Below are 26,803 nucleotides of genomic sequence, written 5' to 3' on the forward strand. Positions count from 1 at the left end.
TACTTAAGTCTATGATCGATACAAATCCATACTGAAGGGGATGATGAAGATGTTATCTAGCGTATAAAAATGGGATTTTTAAAGTAGAGAGCAACTACATGAGCTTTGTGTAACAAGAAGATCCTATGGAAACTTAAGGAACATTTATATAGCACGGGTGTAAGGGCTCCTATGTTGTATTTGTATGAATGTCGGTCAATTAAAAATAAGCACATTATGAAGGAGGATGTGGAAATAATGATGTTGATGGACATATTGTAGAACTTTGTTGATCATGGAGCTAAGTACAACAATAAAAAAAATTACTGAGTGGTGTTGATCATTAAGAAACCGAAGAACGAAATATTACGATGGTGCAGACTTGTCCATAAAAAATAACCAAGAATTTGTAATTAGGAGGGTGTATGGAATCATTATCAAATGTGTATGGAGGAGAAGATGCGAGAGAAAAGAAGTGGAAAAATAGCATATAGTTACACTTGAAGGAGTTGGCTTTTATCGATGACACGACATCATATATGATGGTGTGTAGACTTAGAACAAGGTCCTTGCCCATTCGGTAGTATATGAGTAATCTACGTACTAAATTCTTTTTCCAATGTTTTATGTTTGTCGCTTAGTTTTACTTTTATCATCTTACTTTGTTAGCTCTTTTTTTTCGAAAAATATTGCTAATATCTTCTTTCTGTTTCCACTACATGTGTATGCATACAACATTCACATGTTTACCCTTGTGTCTTATTTACTTTTGATGTTTATGTCCCTAAATGTTTTATTTTCTATCTAGCTACACTACTTCTGTTATTTTGATATGCACAAGACCATTGAGAGCGAGCTAGTGTCGTTTCTTTATATTTCTTTCGTCTTTATTTTTTTCTCTTCTTGTATCGAAGGTCATCGTACAAAAGCAACCTAGAGTGTCTATGTCATACCTATCCCATTTTTAGGCTATGCGGTATACACTATACATTGAGGGCGTGGTGGTGATGTGACACCTCATCAAGGTGTGCACACCACCCCTCAGATGGCTTGGTGGTGATGGTGATGTGGCGGTCAATTGGCATGGAGGGGCTTTAACCACACAATTTTCTTCCTTTTTCTTTGCTCCCTTTCAATTGTGGAGAGGTTATGCTGATGCAGCCACAACACATCGGCATGCATATACCGTTCAACGTGGGGCTCGAGTTTTGTTATTTTTTATGTAGTCATTTTAGAATAAAATAATAAGTGAGAGTCTAAAAATATAAAACTGATTTATATAGGCAAACTCCAAAATTCCCTTTTTGGAGACAAAAGGAAGCTGGCAGCTTAAGATAAAAACGAAGTAAATGTCTAATTATACACAATCTAATTATAGGGAAGGAAACAGAAAATCCTGAAATGGGAGGGTTTCTCGAATTTCCTTTGATATAATACGGAGAAAACGAAACTACAGCTACATGTAACAAAGTCGTATATTCCAAAACCACCCTTCTATCAAATACTCAAAACTTAATAACCAAATAAACGTCTGTAAACCAAAAATAAACCTATTTCCTTTTTCTTTTTAGTCAATTAATCTGATAAAAATAAGAATCACCAACTCCTTCCTCCTTCACTCTTCCGAATAAACAACTCTTCAAGACTCTTTATTTGAGTTGTTGTAATATATTAAAAAAAACAAACCACTACCTCCACGGTGGTTGCTGGTGTTTGTTCACCGGAAAAAAATCCCATCTCCCATCAGGCTCACGCCTTTTCCCTCCAACAATAGACAACCCAGTGTTCAGATCAAAGTTATTCAGTGTTGGACCTGGCGGTGCACCACCAGACCCACCACCTGCCGCCATGTTCACCATGAAAGGCAAAGGCGGCGAAGAGCCGCCCATAATTTGCGGTCCCACTGGGGCCCCTCTTGAATCAACCATATACTGGACGGGCCCACCGGACCCACCAGGCGACCCGTAGAAAAACATTGCGGGCCCTGGTGGAAAACCGTTATAAAAAAGCTGATTGTTGTAATGTGTTTTCGCTATATTGAAATCGACTGTTGGTTTCATAAACCTTCCGGAAGGTTGCGGAAGATTCTGGAAATCTTTGTTTTTCACCTCAACTTTCGTACCAAAAATGGAAATAACAGATTCTTGTGGCTGATGTGTCAAATTCAAATCGATGTTTCTAGAAGGTTGTTTTGACGATGAAGAAGAAGAAACAGACGGACTTTGCCACCAATCCGAACGTGCCACATCAGCAGCTTCATCACCGATAGTGTTGAGATCCAACTGCGGTCTTTCCGGTCTCGTGGGCCCCGCCTCCACAGACGATTCCTCCCCAGAAGGAACATTGTCATTGAGATCGATATCGAGACAATCCGAACGTTGTTGTTTTGAGGAGTTGTTGTGGGGCCCGGATTTTTCACTTTCCGGGACCCGTCTAAATGCACTGGTGGAAGCGGAGCCTTTCCACCCTAGAGTACCCTCGAACTGCAAGGGCGTAATTGGTAATTCCGAAGCTGCGGTTGCTCTGGAAGCAGAAACAACGGACACTGTCGATGAGATCGAGACCGGATTCATATCGTCAACTTCTTCGGAACAAACTTCTTGATTCAGATCGAACCCACCACTGATTCCCTTTCCGGTGTTGAATTCCGATTCCTGAGCCACTTCGGAAACTTGAGACATGGTGATGTCAGGTTTGGAAACAAGGGTTTGGGTTTCGGATTCTTTCGTGGGCTCTTTTGAGCGTGTGACGGGTGGAGTTTCTTCCGGAACTGTGGATTCCGGAGTTTTTGGACCCTCGGAAGTACTACAACTTCGTTCCCTGGAATCATCAACTTCTCTTTCTACTTCATTAGCAACTTGTCTAGCAACCTCTAACGGATCTATGATTCCATAATCTAATTCCAAATCTGATGTCTTCTTGTTCATTGATAATTCAAATAAATGTGAACCATTTTCTTCATTCTCAGCTTCCCTCTCACTTTCTGAATTCGAACACGTTTTTGGGCTTTCAACTTGGTTTGGAGTCTTTAATGACATTGTACTTTGGAAATCCACCATGTCTTCATCCTTATCACCTATTACATCCATCTTTCTAGAAGAATTGTCCACGTCAGCACTTGAAGCTATTTGTTCTAACGGACTCTCTGTTTTTGAATTCACGGTTTCAGACTTTACCAAAAGATTTGTATCGCCAGGTGTCAACTCCTGATTCGTGGGTACTTTGTCCATTGTTGTGGCCTCCTCATTATTTACTATCAATGGCATTGTTTCAAGATTTTCAACATCATTGTCCTGATTTAGCTTCCATTTATCACACAACACTTTAGCTTTTTCACAAATCAAAGAATTACCATGATTAACAAGATTCTGCATGGTTTTGCCTATTCCAGAATCCAATGACTTCTGGTTATCTATCTGCAGCTTCTCAAGTGCTCTCAAGAACTCAACCATTGATTCTTCAAAAAGAATGTTATTAGCATCATTTTTGAGCCATTTATCAATGAAAGATAATCCGTTTAAATCAATAAAAAGATTAAGGCAGTTGTGATCCTCTGTGGCTGCGATAGTGCGTGCTACAGTAGACCACTGTCGGGTTGCTTCATCAAGATTGTTGACTATAAAGTCTTGATCTTTCTGCATTGCTGTGATGAGGTCATTGACTCTTTCAGGAGATGTGAGTCCATTTTTTAGCTCGATTGAGGTAAAGAAGTCTTCTAGTGCCATGATGTAAAAATTACCCTTTCATTGTTCAGAAACCATAAAAAATTTACCCTGTACACTGCAAATATTACAATGTAAAATTAGCAAACGAATGATACTATTTACCATATCACCATATGTAAATGTAATGTATCATGAAGAGTGATTTCTAACTTTCTAATTACTTAGGTCTTTCCAAAAAATCAAAAATTAGAAACAAGAGATACATTGTCTACACAAATTGCAAGTTATAAAGGAAAACCACCATAACCAAGCATGATCTTTAATAGACCTAGATTATAAGTTATAACAAAACACAAAATTACCATATCAACTGATGTTCTTGGAAATCATGCTCAGATTGAATCGCAACTAAATCCACCAAATGTAGTTCAAATAAACCCATGAATACAAAGCACCACAAACCAAAAACAATCAATGATATTATCTTATATCAAAAAAGTTAGCAAGTAAAGACAATCGAAAAAAGGTTCAATAATAACGAACATGTTTGAAAGCATATAAACCCCTAAATAGAAGATTTCAATCTCCGAATTAGGCATTTTGGCGTGTATGAACAGATTATTAACACATATATAGATTCACGTAAACTTTTTTCGAAAAACAGTAATTAATCAAAATTTCCTCTAACGATAAAACCCAAATTTTAAAAACTATAGCAATCAACAAATAATTACACAGAACTGAACGGATTACCTGTTTTGGAATTGAGACCAGGAGAAGCTAGAAACTTTAGAGGGCGATAGCTAGAATAAAACTAAAAAAGCTTCAAAACTTCGTGTCTGTCGCTGGAATACCATGGCGATGATTCTCTCTCCAAAATCTCCTCTTACTCTAGACTATAAAGGGTTAAATTTGAATACTGAAATACCCCTTACAGCATCTGTTCGTCAAATTCTCTCTCTTTCACGAAACCCTAACTTTCTGTGGGTACAGGTGCGGTGGTGTGTTGCCTTTTTCCGGACCAGAGAGAGATGGTGCAAACGTTGCTTTCGTGCAGTGCAGTTGTTTTCTTTCGTTTTCTTAATGAAACAAGTTACAAAAAGAACCCTATATTTTTCGATTTGTACAAACTTAGACCCTTAGTATTTTCCCCATGCAAACCAAACCCAAATTGTGTCCCCTTCAACATGGTTGGGTTCAAAACAAGCAATTGAATAAATGAATTCATTTAGTTGATTTCTATAGTAGGAAAATTATATACTAAGGCACCTAGTTGCACATTTACGACAATCAATCGTCAAATTCGGTTATTGGTTTCTAGTAAAAAAATCGAGCATATTAACATAATAAACTGTATAGATCATATTTAATATTAGATAATTATGTTTTTTATAAGGACATTGTTTCGTCAAAACCATTACCTCATGTTTTTTCTTTTTCATTAATTGTTTTCTCCACATTCTACAAAAGTGTTAGATTGCACCAAACCATTTTATTGGTTTGAATAGTCTGATTGATTTGGTATGTGTAATGTTAAATTGATTTTATTGTTTTTACCAATATGTTATGTTTAAACTGATTAAATCAAATCGTTCATGCAAACGTTGGTAGAATAAAGTATCATGAATTTTAGTTAATCATTTATTACAATGTATTTATTAGGTCATAAGAAACAATGAACCAGTAATCGGTTTGATTTATGATATTATAAACACATTTACTGATATAACCAATACATGATATTCTAAAACTAACCAAATTAAATTGCACATGTATCTAATTCTAATTAGACTCATGATGGTGAGCCTATGATTTTATTTGACGCGCTAGCTGAAGACTAATTTTTAGCTTATACGCTAGCTTATTAATAAGATATCTCAAATAGCTTATCAAAGCAAATTTTCCTTATAAATTACTTTATAAACTATTTTTGTGACATTGTCAAATATTAAACGGCAATAAACTCACAAAATAAGTTAGTTTATGTACCCTAAACACAACCTTAATTACTAATATTTGTTTAAATGCAATGGATATCTTGATAATATTCAAATCCAAAGAATTATCATGGAGATGCTAAAATAATGTTTATCATGATACTGTTAAAGTGGTGCATTTTAATATACAAATTTAAATTACATGTTCAATCTTCAAGGGATACAACTACAAATTCAATCTAAAATTAACAAATTGGATAGTTTGTCTAAAACGTATCAATTGCTTACAAAACGCCAAGAAAGAGTGGATTATTATTTTACCAATATATATTATTAAATAAGGATAAATAAAAGAATTGTCAAATCAACTCAATCCAGCCAGATCCAACCGAAGGATATTAAACTCAAATCCAACCTCCTAATTTATAACATAGGCTTGGCACCTTATTGAAAGAAACATGTCCTTGATGCATATATATTTCCTTTTCTAGAGTACTCCTAGTATCAATGTGACACTGACCTTTCGTTAAGAACATGTCAATGGGCTTCCATCGGCATGCATTCGTTTTTAGGCCATGCACATTAGATCGTACATATATGGGTACCAATGTCATAAATAAAAGTAAGTACCTCAACCACTTGTTTTTATTGATCATAAACTCTTAGTACACTACATATAAAAACATATTTATAGCAATTATTCATTGACGTCTAGGAAAATATGTGATTATAATAAGTTATATATACTTAGATATGTGATAATGGTTGTCTAATGATATCTAAAAGATGTAAAAGAGCTACAAACATTATTGTATTTTCAAATATTCTCACTTATATATTTGAACAAAAAGATTTATTAGTTATATATAAATCTATACTTATATAACCGTACTAGGTTATAACCCGTGTAAACCACAGTAGGTTTGTATGTTTAAAATATATTTAAAATTATTATATAGACAAAAAAAAAATTATTAAATGTCAATAAAAAATACAACATATTATCGACCGTAAGTAATCTTGAATAAAAATATAATCACAATACATGTATTTGATATTTAGTTTAAATGGATGATCAGCTAAAGAATGCAATTACGATAATATATCCTTTATTTATTAGGATACATTAAAAACTTGAGAGATTTAATATAAATTTGAATTGTTAGACACCATATAATTCGAAATTGTTATTAGGATAAGATTTTTTATTTTCAAAATTTGAGTTGATATTGTTTGGTTACCAAAATAAACAGGATATCTTAGAATAATATCAGGTGTCAAAGAAACATGCTAGAAAAATAACATGTGACATTTTTACGTTTCATTTATTAGTTGAGGTATAAATATATAAGTTATTTTCATTTAGTTTTTATTGATTTATTTAACACGTAGCAATCTAAAAAATTAAAGACCGTTATATCAATATCTAATCTAATCTAAAGTGGTAATATATGTGTGATTTTACAATTTGGTTATATTATGTGGGGGAAAGCAACTTGGATTTACTGATCACAAACACCATAAAAATACTTTGATTATTTTAAATAACATATTGTAAAGTGTGCTTACAAAAATGTTCATGTGTGCAAACCACTAACAATCCATAGTACCAACATCAACATAAGAAGATTGCCCAAGGATTACATGATGAAGGACGTGTTAAAGGGGAAGGTCAGGAGATACATTTTGTCTTAGGTTTATTGGGTTTAAATATCACATATAAACACAATATAATAACAATAAACTAAAGGAGTTTGGTGTCTATCCATTAGATTAATAGTTGTCTTTTATTATCTTTGTATTTATCTTTATTAGTCTGGTTGTTATCTTCTGATTAAATACAGAGACTTTGATTGTATTCCTATTTAAGCTCGTTCTTGATTAATGAAATATCAAGAACCTATTCCATAAGGTTCTTTATGGTATCAGAGTGTGTCTAATAGATCCGTCTCATCTATCATCGATGCCAGTGTTATCATAACCGGAGGAGATTCGTCGCAACCAAAGAATGATGGGAACGCCATATGTGGAAGATGTATCTATGATACTGGAAAGACGTTAAGCAATTCTAATGAAAATGAGAGATTCTATGAGTTTTTGATGGACCTTGACACCGTTTTCTCGACCATAAAACACAAATATTAGCATCGAAACCTACCCCCACTCTAGGAACCGCTTATCACCTTGTAGCAGAAGATGAACAACAAATAGCCATATCCGCCACAAGAAAACCAACACAGGAGGCGGCTGCTTTTCAAAGCTTCACGAACCGACGTGAATGGTCAGACGACTCTTCATCACAAAACAATAGAGGAGCCACTAAGGATATAAAGTGTGGCAGTAGAGATGAAGTGTAGCAATGCATTTTTTATGGTAAACTTGGACACAATAAGGAGGGTTGTTTCAAATGTATTAGTTACCCAGAATTGTAGACAGGGAAATGGAAGAAAGATAAGGGGGATCCAAGGTTTCTTTGGTTAATATTAAGCCAATTCAAATGCATGTCATGACCAACGAACAATATCAAGGTCTCCTCAAACACTTCATGAAGGACACAAGTAATTCAAAAGATGTTTCCAATCCCAATGTAAACATGGTTGGTAAGAAAGTTCCTAATAGGTCTTGGATTATTGATACAGGTGTTACGAACCATATGACAAGTGATCAAACCTTCCCTGACAAGAAAGTATAATGTAATCATGAGTTATCGCCATACCTAATGGCAAATTCATTCCTGGTGAAGGGAAGGGATCATGTGATTTACCAAATGGGATAAAAGTTGGGAATGTGTTATACATTCCAAGTTTTAAGTGCAACCTTCTTTCGTAGTTGTATAAATGGAGAATTAAATCATGCAGTAACCTTTTATCCTGGATTTTGTCTTGTACATGGCTTACACAAGAAGAACTTGATTAGAGTGGGTGAGTGCAAAGGTCGTCTTTATTGAATGCAATTGGTGATAGATGAAAAAAAAAAGCTTTGATGACTGCGTTGGAGATTAAATTTGGTATAAGAGATTTGGGCATGCTTCTGAATCAAAATTACGTCAAGTTGAGTTTTTAGAAAAAAAAAATTTGCAAGTGAAGTGATAGGGTTTTCGATTCATGTGTAAAGTTTAAACATACAAGACTCCTTTTTCTTAATAGTTTTATTAAAACGACTTCATGTTTCAATTTAATACATTGTGATATATGGGGAAACTATCGTACACCTTCACTCACACGGGTACACTATTTTTAACCGTTGTTGACGATTTTAGTAGAGAAGTATGGGTAGTCTTGCTTAAACACAAACATGAAGCCAACCATCACATGGTTACTTTGTGCAATATTATTGAAACACAATTTGGAAGAAATGTTAAGAGGATAATGAGTGAAAACGGAAGGGAATTCACATCTGGTTTCATAAATGATTTCTATTCTTGTAAATGAGTTATACTTGAAACCTCTTTCTCTCACACCCCACAACATGATGGGGTAGTAAAATGAAAACCTATGGCATAAAAAAATCCCAAGGGTCACCCATTTGAAATGATCTCACCCGGACACACTTAACTACAGAGTTTTTATGTGATCTGCTGCCCTCACAACTTTAAAACATGTTGTGATAGGAAAGGTATGTCGACCCCTTATAAGGAATGTTTAGTACACCTACCCAACCGAGTGGGATCATGTGCAACCCACCTTCACTAAGTTGGGTGGTTCCAATATGGACAATATTATGATGCGTTCCATGGGGGATGTTACCAACAGTATCAGAGTTAGGGCATGGTTCGATGTGTTTGACAAAGACGTCGAAGCCTATAATGGGAAGGTGAGGGTGGGTAGCTACCTACACCTAATCCAACATTGGCTGGGAAGGTGAACTAAAAATTCCTTATAATGGGTGTGGATACCTTCCATGTCACAACACGTTTTAAAGTTGTTAAGGTAACAGATCCCATAAGAACTTTGTAGTTAACCGTGCCCGAGGGAGAGTGGTATCGGGAAGGGTGACCCCTAGGAAGTTTTTGTGTCAGAGCCCAAAGCAGACAATATTGTAATACGTGTCATAGGGGGTGTTACAAACAACAAAAGAACTGAAGAGTCTCTCTTTGGATCAAGTTTCTTCACTGTCATCTGACTTCTTATAATTTCTGGGATGTTTTATGAAAATGTATTGCTAGGTTATTTTTGGTTAATCTGTGTTCCGGAATATGTGATTCTGAATTTGATTGACATGAAATTTTGAAATCTTTCTCTACCATCTCATTGAAGATCACCAGATGAGGTACATCTTTCATACACGATTTCGTTTCATACCCATCTTAAAGCAATTTTTGTGCTTATTCCCATACTTTTTCTTCATGTGTTTATAGATGCAGAGTAGATTTGGGAGTTCCACCAATTTCTCTTCCTCTTGCTCTCATGACAAATACACCGCACAATGAAGAACACCTTCTTGATCGACATAATTTTCTCAATCATCTCTTTGTGTGATGATATGGGTGTGAAAGTTTTAGGTTTTTTTACTTCTACGATCTGGGTGTAATTAAATGTTAGTTTTTATTGTTTGTTTTCAATGAACTTAAAGAGAGAGAGAGAGAGAGAGAGAGAGAGAGAGAGAAAATGTGTATTATGATGTTCAAGGAATCGGTCTAACTTCCCTTGGAGAAGGCAACTCCACTACAATCGTTTATTTCATGCAGGCGTTGGGAGCTTTCTTGATATAACGTTAGAATAATTTGATTTAAGTCGATTGAGATGAAATGTTACGATTTGTTAACTTTAATATTTTTATTTATTTGTTTCAGGAGTTTTGAGGTATTTTATATGAATTAGGTACTAGAATGTAGTGACGTGGAGCTAACCTAGACGGTGATACTAACAATTTTGTTGAAACTAAACAGTTGTAGGAGTATGATGGATTCAAGTCATCTTTACAGGTAATTACTACAATTATAGTATTTGAGTAGATAAATTAGCGACAGGCCAACATAATCATGACATAGCAGGTTGTTAATGTTGTGGATGTTCATATTAGTAATGTACTTTCTTTTATTTGTTTCTTATGGCATCATACTTATATTCTTCCTATTATAACATCGTACTTTTAAAAACTCTATCAAAATATAACAATATCATCCAAACACAAAAATTTTATCTACTATATTTTGGTGAAAAAATTACAAGTGTGATGTTCTATTAAAAAAAATATTAAACGCAGAATGTTATATTTAGTTATTTCAAATTACAGTGTCTTAATAAAGAAAATATTATAATTACAATGTTGTTGTTGAAAAACTTATATGTAGGATGCTATACCACACAAAATAAATTAAAGTAAGTTGTTATTTCTTACATATATATATATATATATATATATATATATATATATATATATATATATATATATATATATTCTTTTTTGGTGTACTAATTTTATCCATTTCAATTTTGCAGCATAATCAACCTTTCCAACATAATTAGTCTGGGTCTCGGACAGCTGATGAGATCAACAAATCAATATCGGATAAGAAATTGTATTTATTTCCATTTCTTCCCATCATAACATCATGCATTTATTTTTTATCATTAGAAAAATATTATACTTCAAAAGATCTACTCATTTATGAAACTGCACTTTGAAAAATATATATAATACTAAAAATTGGTTTGAAGGCCCCGAGAGGGCGGTCCAGACGTGCCGAGGCCCCGACGAGCGGTCTAGATAGGCTGAAGGCCCCGAGAGGGCGGTCCAGACGTGCCGAGGCTCGGAGAGTGGGCCAGATAGACTGAAGGCCCGGTGCGGGCGGTCCAGTCATACTGTAGACTCAGAGAGTGGACCAAGTGGACTAAAGGCCTGGTGCGGGCGGACCAGGTGGACTGAAGGCCCGGTGCGGGCGGACCAGTCACACTGTAGACTCGAGATGCATGGTTGTTCTGTGTTTGTTATATGATATGTTTATGGTTGTATGAGGTTGGTATTTTGGGGGTAACTCATTAAGCCTTCGAGCTTACGTTTATCAATTATTGTTTCAGGTACAACGGATGTCCGCAGGAAGGCGAAGGCGTGACCGTACACTTCCTCGATTTATGATTATGATTTCTGGGAACTCTGATGCTTAAACTATTTTGAGAACACTTTGTAATAATTAATGGTATTTTGGATATTTAAAATTTTTTTAAATTGGCTTATTTTTTATGGATGTTACAAATTTATTGATTATACTTAATTTATTGATTTCAGTCGGTTCATAACTTCACATTCACGTTAGTTAATGAATCACTTAATTGATTTCAAACAATGAATTCATGGCCATTAGACTATTTCGCATCCACAACATAATTACAAATAATATATGAATCACTTAATTGATTTTACTTTTATTTTTGGAAATTTGTTATCGTTTCAAAATTAGTGTGTTACAATCTGATTTGAGGTTTTAGTTGTTGGAATGTTACAATTTGAGTTGAAGTATTAGTGTGTTACAAACTAAGTTAATTGTTCTTGGAATTATGTTTTCAAAATGGGTACACCGTACCAAATATTATGGTATACCATACCGGGAAGTATCGGATGTACCGAAATGAACCTACCCCCGACCGTACCCGATACATCCTCCCTAGCGAACCGCGTTCCCGATCCTCGTTCCCATACCGAAGGGTACCGCGAACTATGTGACTATGGACATTGTTATGGTTAGGTAGCTTTTTAAGTAGAATGTTATAACATGAGGGAATAAAAATAGGTTGCTATAATAAACAAATAAATAAAAATAAGTTGGTATTTATTGTTAGCTATAATGCAATGCTATAATTAGAGGTAGATTTTTCAAAGTACAATCTTATACCAAGAAAAAGATGGAGAGTACAAGGATCTAACAAAAACAAATGAAAATAGGATGCTATGATACACAAATAAGTGAAAATGAGGTTTGTATTTCTTATGTTTGTGCATGTCAGTTCAGACTGGGAAAGTGTGAAATATGAAAACAGATGTGATGTACACAACATTGAAATGTAAGTTGTCGATATACTTGCACTTAAAATCAATGCTTTTGTATACAATTGGTTGAATCCTGGTCTTTTCCGTTCGCGACAAAGCACGTAAATTCTTTTAGTTTGTCTTTATAATAATTGTATATTCAAGATTACTAGCAAAAAGTTTTGATGAAATTTATTTTATACGATGAGGTATGTATAAAAAGGTAAAACGCTTATAATATACTTTTGTTTAGTGTCTAATATGTTATCAAAATATCCGTTCATTAAATTGAAAAATTCACTGTTGTGACATAAATCTTATTAGTTGCGACCAAGGTATAAAAACACTTTGTGCTTTTTTGTCCTTTTTTGGAGGGTTAAACAATTAAAATGACTAACATTCTTTTCGCGCAATCTTCTACCATCATTTTCCTGAAATATGACTTTTTATATTTTTTTTTTCTTTGTTATTTTTATTAAAAAAAATTATGTGTTCAAATTCGTTTCCACAAAAGGGTCATAGAAAGACACCTAAAAGTATGGACCGATAAAAAGGTGTGCATTTTATAAGGAATCAAAAGGCAAAAAAGGAGTCAAAGAAAGTAACACTTTTAGGGGTTAGATTTTAGTGTTTTTAAAATAACTCTTGAGATTGCATAGTAATAAATTGAGTAATTACACGAATGGTCCATGTAGTTTAAGATAAACTTTAATTTTATTTTTTAACCCGAACATTACATATGCTTTGATTTGGTTTTAGTTTTGATACGGTCAAATTATATAACCATTTTAACCTTAATATTAATAATATTAAGTTAATAAGAAAATTGTTTATGAAACATATTGGCCCCACCAATTTTAGCATTTTTCTCAATACACTCGTATGTCAGTCTAATATAATGTTCTTTTTTCGTCGTTACGACCACACTCTATAATCTTTACCCTTCTCCACCGTCTACAACATCCACTTGCTAGAAAACTTGCACACATAAAAAAAAAATTCATCGAAGTATATGTACTCACCCCTCAGCCTCCTCCCAGTCCCCCATCTCCTTTCTATTCTCTGAAAAAATCATCGCTTTGTCATGTCCACCTCTTCTTCATCTTACCTGCAACCCATCAAATATTTATCTTATCAACAATTCATGAACAATAAAACAATAAACATCTGATTAAAAGAAAACCATACACAATTGATGAATAAGGAAACCAAAAATCAATGAACTATCTTAGATAGTTCCCACAATCATAACCCCAAAAAAATAGTAATAATAATAATAATAGTAACATAAACCGGAAATTTGATGAAACTGAAAATCAAAGTTTTGCACAATCTAAGATAGTTCTTACAAATTACACCCACATCGATGTTTAAACCTAGAAAAAAAAACTCCACATGTTTCTCGATTTTGTGCACTTGCTGAAACTAAAATTGATTTTGAATTGCACAAAAATCAGAAAAACACATACCTCCTCATTCGTCAAAAACCTAATACAACACACCCCCCCCCCCCCCCTCCTCAAAACTATTGTGTGGGAGAGGAATATGATGTCGCAAGGAAAACTAAAATTCGTCAACAGATATCGACCCAGAGGAAATTCATTGATGCTTAAATTGATACCCCCATACACACACATACTTCTAGGGTTTGTATACGTTAATGAATTGTTGTAGCATAGATGAAGAAGATATTTGTTAGAGATGGAGTGGTGGCATAGATGAGCCATATTTATTTTTCGAAACCTATAAATAATAAATAAAAACTATAATTTATGAAAAAAAATAGATATATAAGGACATTATAGTCATTTTAAGTTTGGTAGATACTAAAAAAAAGGTTACAAAACCAATTCATAAGGATCATTCGGAGTTTAAAAAAAAAATTAGTTACGAAGCAATTAAGCATACAAGTATTTCAAACCACATGACAAGTTTATTTTAATAAATTTTACAATATATGTTCCGTCATATTAAAAAAAATAATATCATAACTTTAAGTTTCATCATTTCATAAAATTTAAGATATGCTACCTAAAACAAACTAGAAAAATATAGTTTTTTGAAGTTTATAAATAATTCATGTTTTAGTTACGATTAAAATTTAAGGACTATAATATTAGAATAAAAATATAGCCTTTTCAATACACTTTGCACAAATCTTGATATATTTAAACTTTCAATTCGAAAAATATAAGCTAAATTGACTCCATTTAAGATATATGAATCGAAATTATAATTACTACTAACATGTAACATGTTGCATGTGATCACCAGCCTAGCTGGTTGTGATGCATCCTGGGTTATAGGCCTTAGTGGATGAGGTCAAGAGTTCTACTCTTGGCTGAGCACACATTTTGGGGATTTTCCCTGGATTGGCGTTGGTTCGATTCTTCGTTCCCTTTGGTGGTGAGTGGTGCCCCTCTGGTGGCCCGCCAGATATTCCTGATCCATCGGGTCGAATTACCCTCAAAAAAAAAAAAAAAAACAACATGTAACATGTTGATGCGAAAATATTTAGAAATAAGATCTGAAGTAAACACCAAAGTAGTGACTACTATTATCAATTTATCATAAGAAGTAAAGCTTAAACGAGTCGCTAATAATCTGTACTTTTATAATAAATAACCCATAAAACATTTCATTTATTAGACATAACTTACACACTTCACAAGCCCAAAGTCAAATGACAACACGCCAAATACCATCAAACATTTAACTCGATGATGGTACAATCTTAAAAATTCCATATGTTCAAATTCTTTCTTCTCAAAAGACAATTTTACCCTTCTTTAAGATGATGTTCTCCATTGCAACTCCACTTGAAGCTTACCATTCCTCGAATCAATTAAGTTGTACTTTCCATTGATTCTCTTGTTGCTCACCACATCCCCAAGTTGTATATCCACATAACCCAATGTTTCCTAAATAATATGTACACATTATGTCAAATCACATAAAAAAAATCATCCTTTTAGGTGAAATTATAAGATTGATTCTTTCTTTATATACCTTGGGATGAATTAAACCCATCCTTGAAGAAGTACTCACGACTTCAAAATGCATCCTGTCGTTTGTTGGTGGCTCTTCTAAAGTAAATGAAAACTCCTCATCCCATCTCGGATCACGGTTTTTCTTCACAGGCTACATATCATATAAAACAAACTCTTCATCCCAAGTCATGGTAAAATGACGAATTTACCCTTGTTATAGAAAGGAAAATTACCTTCGTTCTTTTTTCTTCTCCTCTAAAAAGCATACGAACAGATGGATTGGTATGATGTTTGCCTTCAAGATCTTCGGCTTGATGGATTATAACAACAAGCAAACCTCCACCTTCTGGGGTTCCTTCTGGAGCCTTCTCGATCACTTCTCCATCTTTACTTTCAGCCGGGATTTGATCGTCTGTGAAAGGCTTATACACCAATTCAATCATGATTTGACCTCGAGATTTTTCGTTTTGTGTGTCGTTTGGGTCCATGTTTTTTAGAAGCTCAAGAGTCATAACTTTTGGTTCTTCCGGTGTTATTTCTTTTAGTGGTATGACATTCATCCCCATCTTGTCATGTTTCCCCACCTACATCATCCAGTTTTTGTTTGACCATAAAAGTCAAAATTATATATATAGTCAAGATTATAACATTCAAAAATCAAAATACCTGTTCCCAGTCATATACGATGATCTCAAGAGCTTGTGATTCCGGATCTTTCACAACTAAATGGAACTCCTCATTCCATTCCGGATTAAGGTTTTTGTGTTTGACAACGGTTTTCTTGGAGGGAAGCTTATCTTCGGTGAGCTTCAATTTTACATAAGGGTCCGAAGCACCCAAAATATCCTTCTTTTTCAGTTTCATCGCCCTCAAAACCTTTACATTCAGCATTCCAACTGGCCTCTTCATCGCTCTGACAATTTCATACATCAAATCAACAAAAAACAATTCGAATCGATCATATATATCAGATAATACGATTGGTTAATTGATTGATACTTACTTTGCAGGATCGAGTACTGGTACGACGAGTGTTTTAGGCCACAAATACATGTTTGCGACCTGGGTTTTGATAAGTTCCTGAACGAATCTGTACAAGCCAGGGATGGACATCAAATCGGCTCCGAGAAGTTTTAGTCCGAAATCAACGTGAGGCTGAAATTCGAAGAAAATTAGATATGAATCGCTAAATATAGGAAATATACTTTGATTCCATTGAGTTTTGAGGTGATAAATCATGAAACGATGAGAAATTATTGTTTTTGTGTTGCAGAAAAATGTGATAGCCGTATATACGTACACATACGATTCTAAGTTCTAACTGAAATTAACGCCTTTAATAACAATGAGTCATGAACGAATGGATATAACTACTAGGGTTTAGGATTTAGGTAAGGTTACCTTCTCCATGAGAGAAACGAGAATTTGACAGAAGCAAGGGAAGCTCGGAACTAATGGCTTTAAGGTGATACGAGGTGAAGCGAATACTTGCAAGTCCACCACCTGAGAAACGAAAAAAGCTCATATAATTTGAACATAAAAAGGGTATTTATGTCTTTTTCTTACTATTTTGAATAGAATAAAACTATTACAATTTTTTATCTATATACAGTATAATAATAATCATGGATACCTGAATAGTGGGTCTCAACCCGAAGGCCTTAACAGCAACATGAATGTTGGGATTAGCAGCCCATTTAAATGATGGTTCCATTATTAACTCCTTGTCATCCGTAGAATAAACTTTCATTCCTGTAAAAACAGACAACGTAACCATAAAATATTAAAATAAATAAATCAATTTTTACGTGTTAAATAAAAATAAAAATTCAAAACTCTGAATGTTTCCTACTATTAACAACCTTGAAATGTGGGTGGTAGGTTGCCTAATGTAAGTGTATCAAATTCGACTGCGTCTATTTTGTACTTTGGAATCTGCTCTTTTATGATCGGTTCTGCTATAGTCTTCACAGTCTTGCAAATCGCCTACAAGAAAAAATAAATAAATATGTATTTTGTTATTCATAGATAAATTTGTAGACCATTTATGCATGCTATTGATTAAAATTATAGACAAATCCACCACCTTGTCTAGATATGGCCACATTAGCTCGATAAACTTGTTGAGCCAATCAACCTGTATACGATAAAAGAGTGAATGTAAATAACCACATAACAATTTGCATTGACTTTTGGAAGTCAAACAAGTTACTTTTGGACGTTAGATATGAAAGAATAATCTGATAAATAAGTTATTTATCAGATTATTCTTTCAACGATTCAAGTTATTTATCAGCTGTCAGATAAATAACTTGGATGTTAGATTTTGAACCGGGAATGCAATATTAGATTCATATATCATAATAAAGAGAGGAATACATACCCGGTCATGGTCAGGATTTTTGACCCACATTGGTATTTCCGGAAGCATCTGTTCGAGGGACTTTGTATCTCGTTCAACTAACGGTCGTACTTTTGGTGTCTTGATATTCAAAGTAACAAAAACACACAATAAGTAATTAATTGACTTGATATATATATATATATTTAATCTAGAGTTCGATTTCATTTTCACCAAAACAATTTGAAAAAAAAAAAAAACTTTTCTCGCGCTTCATACATCCAAAAGGTTTACTATCACTGTTTTTTTTTTCAAACTGAATGAAATACTTTTTATGTTGAATCTACTTTGGTATTGGTAAATCACTAAATCTTTCAACTTTTGTTAAATTTCAGTAAAAAAAATGAACCATTTTGGACTCCAAACATGTTTTTTTACCTAGTTTGCAATGTGTAATCCCAAATTTATTTATTCTTTTACTTTTGATATAATATAAAGCTAGTGCCGAAACAAAACTAATTTAATAGTACAAAATATAATTTTTCAAACATTGTAGTCATGTAAATCTAAATTAAAAAGTTAGTTTGTTTCTTTTAATTATCAATAATATTTTTGTGATTCTACCTTTTTCTTAGTCTATGTAACAAAATATTATTATTTATTGATTAAATAGGTGTGAGACCTATGTTTACACATGTTTATTAAAAATAAAAGTTTAGTATAAAGTTGGAATGATAGAATCAATTGGATGCTTGATATTAGTTATTTAAGCTTTAATTCTAATATTAGGAGATTTGAAATGGAAAGGAAATAAACTATTATTAAACATTTATTTTGAAATTTAATAGATTTTAAATTTAAGAAAATAAAAATCACAAGAAAATGACAAGTAGAAAAAAAAAATTAAAAATCCTAAAATTGATATGTTTCAAATTCAATTATAACATTACATTTGACAATAATAATAATTTTTTTTATGTTAGATTTCATTTGTTTAACTTTTTGAAATTTCAAGAAGTGTCCAAAATAAATCAAGTCTCCAATTTCAAGAAAGCGTTTTTTATGATACTTTAGTCAAAAGTTAAATGTCCGTACAAGTGACATATATATATATATATATATATATATATATATATATATATATATATATATATATATATATATATATATATATATATATATATATATATATATATATATATATATATATATATGCTATACAAAAATACAATTTATCTACTATAGTGATGTGGTCATTTTTATAATTATCTTTTTTCTTTTTATCAATTGATGATTTTTCCTAATTTATGTGAATGGCACAAAACTTATAGGTTTAAAAGATATTCCTATCTGTTGGTACTAAAATTGACTCGACCTTTTGGTAGAAATTGAGAAAAGAATGGATAAAAAGGACATTTCAATCCTTATTTCAGAATTAATTTAGAAATTAGATCAAAAATCCTATAACTGCAAAACCAAATACACATAAAACCCAAACTGAAACGTATTAGTTGACTTTGGAGAATCGACAATTACCATGAAAAGAATCATATAAATTACAGAAAGAAAGATCGAAGAAGATGAAGATAATACGATTATACGAACCTCAACATGAGTTGGTTGGTAGTAAATGAACAAGTAGTACCCAATCACAAGCCCAGTTGGAACTCCAATTCCAAAACCAAATGCCCCCATAATTGTGCTAACGACACCCATCTTCACTCCCAAATTCTGCCCCAAATCCCCTTTGCTAATCTAGTCTAATCACAACTGATTCTTCACAACACTTACCGAAGATTCTCGGTAAATAAGTTGTGACAGCTTACTGAAGAATGAAGATGAATCTGAGAGGCGAAGAGGAAGAACTAACAAACACAGGTCTCGTGTTAATTGGAATTCTGTCAGAAAAACACATAAATTATACAGAAAACTGTTTCTATTCGAGTTGGAAGAGGGAGAATGGATGGTTTTTTTGGATCCATTACCTAACGGATTTGGTGGGATTTAATGTGTGTGTCGGCAACAGTTTCTGTGCTCCCGTTTTGAATGAAGAGCAGTGTGTGTTCTGAGGTGATTGTGCGTGTGAGAGAGTCGTCGGATTGGTCACCATAAATATCTTCTTGATTCCCATTAAAACGGACACCATTAAAGCTAAGCTTTTTGTATTGTTTCGCATAGTGAATTTGCTATTTTTTAGTATTTTATATTATGTAAAGGGTCATATATTTCCCTTAAAATATATGTTTTATTTTTTATAAAATAAAAAAAGCACAAAGTCCCTTCAATAATGATTTTACATGTAGATTTGAGATTTGAGAATATCCACTTGAAAGTTTTTACTGATATTGATTAAATTATTAGTTAATTAGTTTATAACCCGTAGAAACCATGATTATAAATTAATTTAATTTTCATAGCAAAAAAATGCATAATTATTAATGAATTATTTTAAATAAATAATTTTAAATAATATGTTAATTAATAAATATACCAAATTTTAAAGTTAATTATAACTTCAAATTTAACATATAATTAAAAAAGTAAATGTTTCTATCAAAATTCTAAATTCTATTATTTAAAACTCTAACCTCATTAATTGTGATAGTGATTTGCATGATATATCTCTTTGACATCAGGGGCGGACCTAGTAGGTGTCCCGGTGTGGCACCGACAACACCTACTTTTTCTGTCCGCAGTGGAAAAAATTTCGATTTTTCGATTTTTTTTACCTTATTTTTCTACATCGGCAACACCTATTTCAAACTCGGCAACACCTACTGTGTATTCCTGCGTCCGCCCCTGTTTGACACATGACATAATATTAATGTGGAGTTGTATTAGAGTGACACATGACAAAATGATATTAAAACTATTCTTTTATTAATATAGAGATTTTGCTAACCTGACCAAACAAACGGAAATTCAAGGGCTAATCGTAAATATACCAAACTAGTTATTCTCCATGTTGCGTCGGATAACTCGTTTACAATTAATAAAACGAAAACTATAAAAAAAGTTATGTAAGCAACCAAAAACATAACTTTAATGCACATGATAACTATTTGCAATTTGTATATAAAATATGATTTACAAATGTCAACAATCCACATATGACACGGTGACGATTATACCATATCAAGTAGACCACAAAATTGTCAAAATAAAATTCGTTCCAAACAATTATATACGGAGGAGGCATTCGGAAATAAGGTTTAAAAATGTATCTTAAGGAAATTAATAAAAACGAAAACTACAAAAATAAATTATGTTAAGGAACATAACTTTAAAATATAGTAAGGGACCAAAACTACAAATTAAACAATAGTAATAATTTAACTTTAAAATTATGAATGATGAAAACTGTTAAATTAAAATTTATGTAGGATAAAAAGTGTAAATATGAGAATCTTTTATGACCAGAGGCAAAGTCACTATTTACAGAGAGATGTTTATTTTATATCTTAGTATTATATTTTTGTAAAAGCTGTAACATGATCTGGATTTAGCCTTTTTGGTCTGATAACATAAAAATTAAATGAACAGTGCCCTTGTGGGGGGGGGGGGTGTATTGTCATTGTTTTTTAATAGATAAAACTTCAAAAATGGTCTTTATGGTTTTAAAAAATATCAAGTTTACTCCCTAATTTCAAAGAACCTCACAGATGGTCCCTGTGGTTTCAAAACTTTTAACATTTGGTCCTTTGAGCTAACTCCGTTAGATTTTAGCTGTTAACTATTATTTGATTATAATATTCGGAGGGTATTTCCGTCATTTTACTAAACAGGGGCCATTTATGATATTTTGTTTTTTTTAAAAGAAATATATTAAACCTAACCCCCCGACCCATTCTCTTCCTACCAGACTTATCTATGTCCCTGTCCTTCATCTTCATCATGTATGATAAGAAATCGAGGGTTTGGTATTTCGATTAACATCCTATGAACCATCCCATTAACATCCTTGACCACATAATCAGTCTTGAAGATATCAATTTTGCAAGCAACGAACTCGAGTGCAGTTTTGAGAAAACAAAGGGCTCCGATGAAATCATGTATGCGTATGTGAATTCAGAACTAAAATCAATTCCCTAGTGGGTGAAAGTCCTCTACAATTGTGTATGTGTGTGTGTGTGTGTTGGCTCTTGTACCTCCTGCGACTACAATGCACCATCTCCTTCGTTCCAATCAGGTTTAATCTGTTCAAGATTTGATTTGCAGGTGTGTTAATTTGATATGCTCATGTTTTGATTGCATTTTTCTGGTGGAAGCACTATGTTAGAAACAATTTTTTGATTTCAGTGTGTTAATATGATTTCTGATCAAGCTCGATTATGATGTTAACAAAGAGTGCGGTTCAATTGATAATTGGCATCAGAATGTAATCATAGGTTGTAGGCGCTTGAGCTTGAACATGAATCGAAATGGAATCAGAGGTTTTGCCATTTCGAAACCAATGGCGACGGAAAGATTTCTGCTGAGGAATGAATCAATGAGCTCCACGAAGCATTTGACCTTTACGATTTGAACAAGAATGGGTTAATTGGTGATGCACGAACGAAACAATAGAGTTGGAGTGGACTTACGAGAAAGAAGGCAGCAGCACGGTGGAGGGTGGTGGTGGTTGTGAATCGGTGGTGATGGCAGGTGGCCGACATCCTCCTGTTGTCGGTTTTTCTTGCTTTTTCCGGTGAAGTCGAAGGCAAAGGGGAATAGAGGGAGGGTGGAGAAGGGTTTCTAGACATCGCACAGTCGGAAAAGGGTGGAAGCAGTGGGGTGTTTGGTGGTGGCAGTGGGTGGTTGACGCCCTATTTTCTCCTTTATTTTTGGACATAGCTCGATGGGTGAGAGGTTGAGGAGGTGTAAGGAAGATGTTTGATGGTTTTAGTGGTGGTTTTTGGTGGTTTAGGGTGGTATAAGATGGTGGAAGTGGTGGGTTATGGTGGTGTTGGGTGGTTTAAAGGATAACACACACACACATAGAGAGAGAGAGATAATATATTTTTTCTTTTTTTTTAAATAAAACAAAACATCATAAATAGTCCCTGGCGGTAAAATGATGGAAATATCCCTGCAATATAATAATAAAAAATGAGTTAACGGTGAAATGCTAACGGAGTGAGCCGGAAGGACCAAATGTTAAAAGTTTTGAAACCACAGGGACCATCTGTGAGGTTTTTTGAAATTAGGGACTAAACTTGATATTTTTGGAAACCACAGGGACCATTTTTGAAGTTTTGTCTTTTTAATATGAAGATTAAGGTAAACCAAAGAACAACTAGCTGAATACAAACCTTGAAATCAAGCGGGTTGCAAGAAGCTTGATGATAACCCTTATATACAATCGTGAATCAAGATTGACGTATAAACATGTCGATTTTGAAGCTTTGGGCACTTTAAACCTTGCACATGTTTCTTCAAGAGATAAACATGAGAATGTGTTTGGTAGGGATTACTTGTTAAGGGAGAAAATATAAAGATAAAAGGGAAACATGAGGCAGTGATGCAGGGCCGCAAAACGAAGCAGATGTGGCGACAAAGGAAAACGATGTTTGCAAATAGGAGCGACTCACCTGCTAATTGAAGTGGTGTGTGAAGGAGGCAAGAAACTACGACATATAAGTTAAAGAAGTGGCTACAAAAGCAAACCTACCTTTGAAGTCTCATGCATAAACCTGAGGCAGGAATGAGGTAGGCAGTGAAGCAAGTGACCAACGGAAGCTCCTTAACGACGTGTATAGGTTTATCATCCAAAAGAAGGTCTCGCATATAGTGAAATCACATAATGATAAAAATCCATTTAACAAAATTATCATCTTTTTAACAATGTATTTAACAAAGTGGTTATTATGAAATGTGAAATACTAAAAATGGTCCCCATATATATTTTTGGTTTCTTTGAAACACAATTTCACAATTAGAATTTGATACTCTTCTTGGCTGAAAACCTTAATTACAAACATTCAGCAAAGCATACGCAGTTAAAATGGTTTCAAATCAAGTGGGTATCCTTAGCCCTTACATTATGGTCTCTGTATACATATAATACATGTTTTCACTAGTACATCGTGATTCAAATAACTAGGTTAGTTGGTACTTGTTTCACGGTTTATCAATCATGTCACATGTAGGGGGTACTAGATGACTTAATATATAACATGATCCTCAATTGACTTTGTTGTATTCATTACAACAACGTGCTTCATAAAAATCAAGTAAAAGCATTCTAAAAATTATATTTTGCGAGTAGATTTCATGCTTCCAAAATATTTGTTGTATGCTTGAAAGAATGTTATGTATTGGCATGACTGTTTCAGAAAATTAATTTGGTTTCATTTTGGGGAGATCGACGACCGAGGCAATTCACCTACTTAGATGTCTTATGTAGAAATAATGAAATATAGAGAACATAATAAGGATTTACATATGGTGTTCATCGACCTGGAGAATGCGTATGATAGTGTTCCTAGAGAGGCTATTTGGATGACCTTGGAAGCAAAAGGGGGTTCATATGAAATATGTTATGGCTATTCTTGATATGTATTTTCGGTCTATAACTTGCGTTTGGACCTCGATAGGAGACTCGTAGTCATTTTCGGTTCGAATCGAGTTACATCAATGTTCCGCTCATAGTCCGTATTTGTAACATATGTTCTAGGTATTACTTAATTAAGTTTTAGGGTTTTGTACGTGGACTCGACGAGTTGGGAGTCCAACTCGTCGAGGAGAGACATCTTGGTGGACACGGGATTTCGACCCTACTCAACGAGTCGGAAGGCCCGACTCGACGAGTAGGTGTTGCAGAGGAAAACCCTAAATTTTAGGGGCTGGTACCCTATTTAAAGGACTTATGGTTCACTGTAGCCTCCCATGTCGTCCTTACAGTCCAGAAAGAAATCCAAGCCGCATATTTGAGCTTCTTTGAGTGTGTATGGACCTTAGAGAGTGAAATTTGTGCCTTTGAAGAAGGAAACTTGGGGATAGAAGAGCTTGAAGGAGGGAGAAAGCTTGGTATCCAACATCTTCGGGTTGTGAGCATTCATTTAGAGGTAAAAAGTTACCACCTTGGTCTCTAATTACTTAGATCTCATTTCCTGGTAGAATGTGGTCACGTTTGGATGCAAAATGAGGTCAAACTCAGATTTGGACTTATCAGAAGGAAATGTTCTAGATCTGGACCTCTCTAGGTCTCCAAGGACATAAAGTCACTCACTTTATCAAGCTTAGCCCCTTTCCATGCATGAGAACCTTGTAGGAATCCTAGTTTTGAAGTTATAGCCTTGGAGGACCTTGCATGCACGTAAAGTTTGCAATTTTACGTGGTATATACACTAGGAGAGTTTGGATTTGGAGTTTGGGACCTTAGATCCCACTGGAAAGGGCTGAACTTGAAGGAGACTGAAGGAACTCGTCGATTCCCTTAGTTGAATCGACGAGTCGAATAAGGTTTACCTGTTTTCAGGTCTTCAAGTGAGTTTTCTGTTGTCATGAGTTTGCGGTTTCATGAGTTTTTGGTTGTCATTAGTTTTCGGTTTCATGAGTTGTCGGTTGTCACGAGTTTTTAGTTTCATGGTTTTTCGGTTCGGTATTCATCAGTTTTCGGAGTGACTCAGCGAGTTACACAAGTAACTCGACAAGTGGAGGAATTACTCAGAAAACTCGACGAGTAGAGGTACACATGGACTGTTGACCAGGGTTGACTTTAAGGGTGTCTACGGGATTTTGATGAGTTGATCACATGATGATTATTGGTGGTTGATTTGGAGCAGCACGTGGGGGATTAGCTAATCTTAGCTTATCAGTTCCACATTCACGAGGGGTGAGTCTTCTCACCATACCAATAGGTCTAAGGCACCAAGGCCAGCCTATTTCATGATAGATGATATACTTGTTGTGTAGAGATATGTGGTATGCTTGTTGTAGAGATATGTGGTATGATAGTTAGATATGTTTGGTAATATACTAGCTATATATGTGATACTTGTAGGGAAAGACCATGGGGGAGCCCATGACACTTGGGTTTAAGACCATATGGGGGAACCCATGGCTTTTCAAGCAAAGAACATCGGAGGAGACCATGACACTTGGATGTAAGCCCATGTGGAGGAGCCCATGGCACTTGGGTGTAAGACCATGTGGGGGAGCCCATGGCATCCTGAAGTAAGACCTTGGGAGGAGCCCAAGACATCCTTATATGTTTGTATGCATGGCTTATGTGGTAGAGATAGCTTTTATAGCTAACATGATATGTGTTATGTGGATTGTGTGTGGGGCATGCTCTGGGGAACTCGCTAAGCATTCGCTTACCGTTTGTGGATTTGTTTCAGGTACATTTGAGCCCAAGGGCAAGGGCAACATTTGATGGCGTGGCGTTCACTCTCTCTCGGGCATTTTACGGGACACTCTGATGATTTGAAATAAATTTGTAATGGTTATGAATTTTGGAAACAACTGTATTTGGAAACCTCATGGTTGTGGAAATATTTTTTGTTAATTAAAAATGAAAATTTTCTTTTGAAAATTGGGTCGTTACATGTTGGTATCAGAGCCTTGGTTTGAGGGATTTAGGCATGCCCTCGGGTGCGTCGGGACTCAAACTAAGGAAATGGTAAAAATTGTTTTCAAAAATATAATGAAATTTAAAACTTTTAAAGAATGGAAAAGAGGAGAGTGCAACGTGTGTGATCGTCCGAGCCAAGTAAGTAGTTTCCCCAATATGTTAGCCATGTAATACTAATACTTGAGTTATGGTAATCGTATGGTTCTTGCTATGTGTATGCTCATAAAATTGTATACGGTCGGGAACTTATAGCCTTAGAATGATTTATTTGGCCTTATTTCCCGTTCCTCATCTGGTTGTGGTCCTAGTGTAGAATCTATTATTCGAAAGTCTATTTGATCTTGTTTTGTATAATTTACATGCATAAA

The 26,803-nt window shown here is 34.2% G+C and overlaps 2 protein-coding genes across 2 annotated transcripts; both read right to left on the minus strand.

The window, feature by feature from the left end:
* Positions 1-1,513: 1,513 nt before the first annotated feature.
* On the minus strand, positions 1,514-4,582 carry LOC145073318 (uncharacterized). The gene is made up of 2 exons (XM_079019867.1): positions 4,398-4,582; positions 1,514-3,759 (listed from the first exon to the last, which is right to left on the minus strand). Exon 2 carries the CDS (start codon positions 3,702-3,704, stop codon positions 1,668-1,670), a length of 2,037 nt encoding a protein of 678 aa, XP_078875993.1. The 5' UTR covers positions 3,705-3,759; positions 4,398-4,582; the 3' UTR covers positions 1,514-1,667.
* A 10,556-nt stretch (positions 4,583-15,138) lies between these two features.
* On the minus strand, positions 15,139-19,969 carry LOC145072159 (synaptotagmin-2-like). The gene is made up of 11 exons (XM_079018543.1): positions 19,484-19,969; positions 17,921-18,019; positions 17,624-17,674; positions 17,400-17,523; positions 17,171-17,289; positions 16,939-17,040; positions 16,541-16,692; positions 16,204-16,450; positions 15,771-16,121; positions 15,557-15,688; positions 15,139-15,468 (listed from the first exon to the last, which is right to left on the minus strand). The coding sequence occupies exons 1-11, from the start codon at positions 19,592-19,594 to the stop codon at positions 15,337-15,339; spliced, it is 1,620 nt and encodes a 539-aa protein (XP_078874669.1). The 5' UTR covers positions 19,595-19,969; the 3' UTR covers positions 15,139-15,336.
* Positions 19,970-26,803: the final 6,834 nt, after the last annotated feature.

Source organism: Lactuca serriola, chromosome 9 (assembly GCF_051521515.1).
Source record: "Lactuca serriola cultivar US96UC23 chromosome 9, Lser_US96UC23_V15, whole genome shotgun sequence".
Taxonomy (NCBI): Eukaryota; Viridiplantae; Streptophyta; class Magnoliopsida; order Asterales; family Asteraceae; genus Lactuca; species Lactuca serriola.

Bases quoted from the DNA above. Each gene is read 5' to 3' on its own strand.
- LOC145072159 (XM_079018543.1), bottom strand. From the start codon at position 19,594: ATGGGTGTCGTTAGCACAATTATGGGGGCATTTGGTTTTGGAATTGGA. The intron at 17,675-17,920 runs GTATGTATTCCT...TATCGTATACAG, and splicing joins AAAATCCTGACCATGACCGG to GTTGATTGGCTCAACAAGTT. The intron at 17,290-17,399 runs GTTGTTAATAGT...CTGTTTTTACAG, and splicing joins CCTACCACCCACATTTCAAG to GAATGAAAGTTTATTCTACG.
- LOC145073318 (XM_079019867.1), bottom strand. From the start codon at position 3,704: ATGGCACTAGAAGACTTCTTTACCTCAATCGAGCTAAAAAATGGACTC.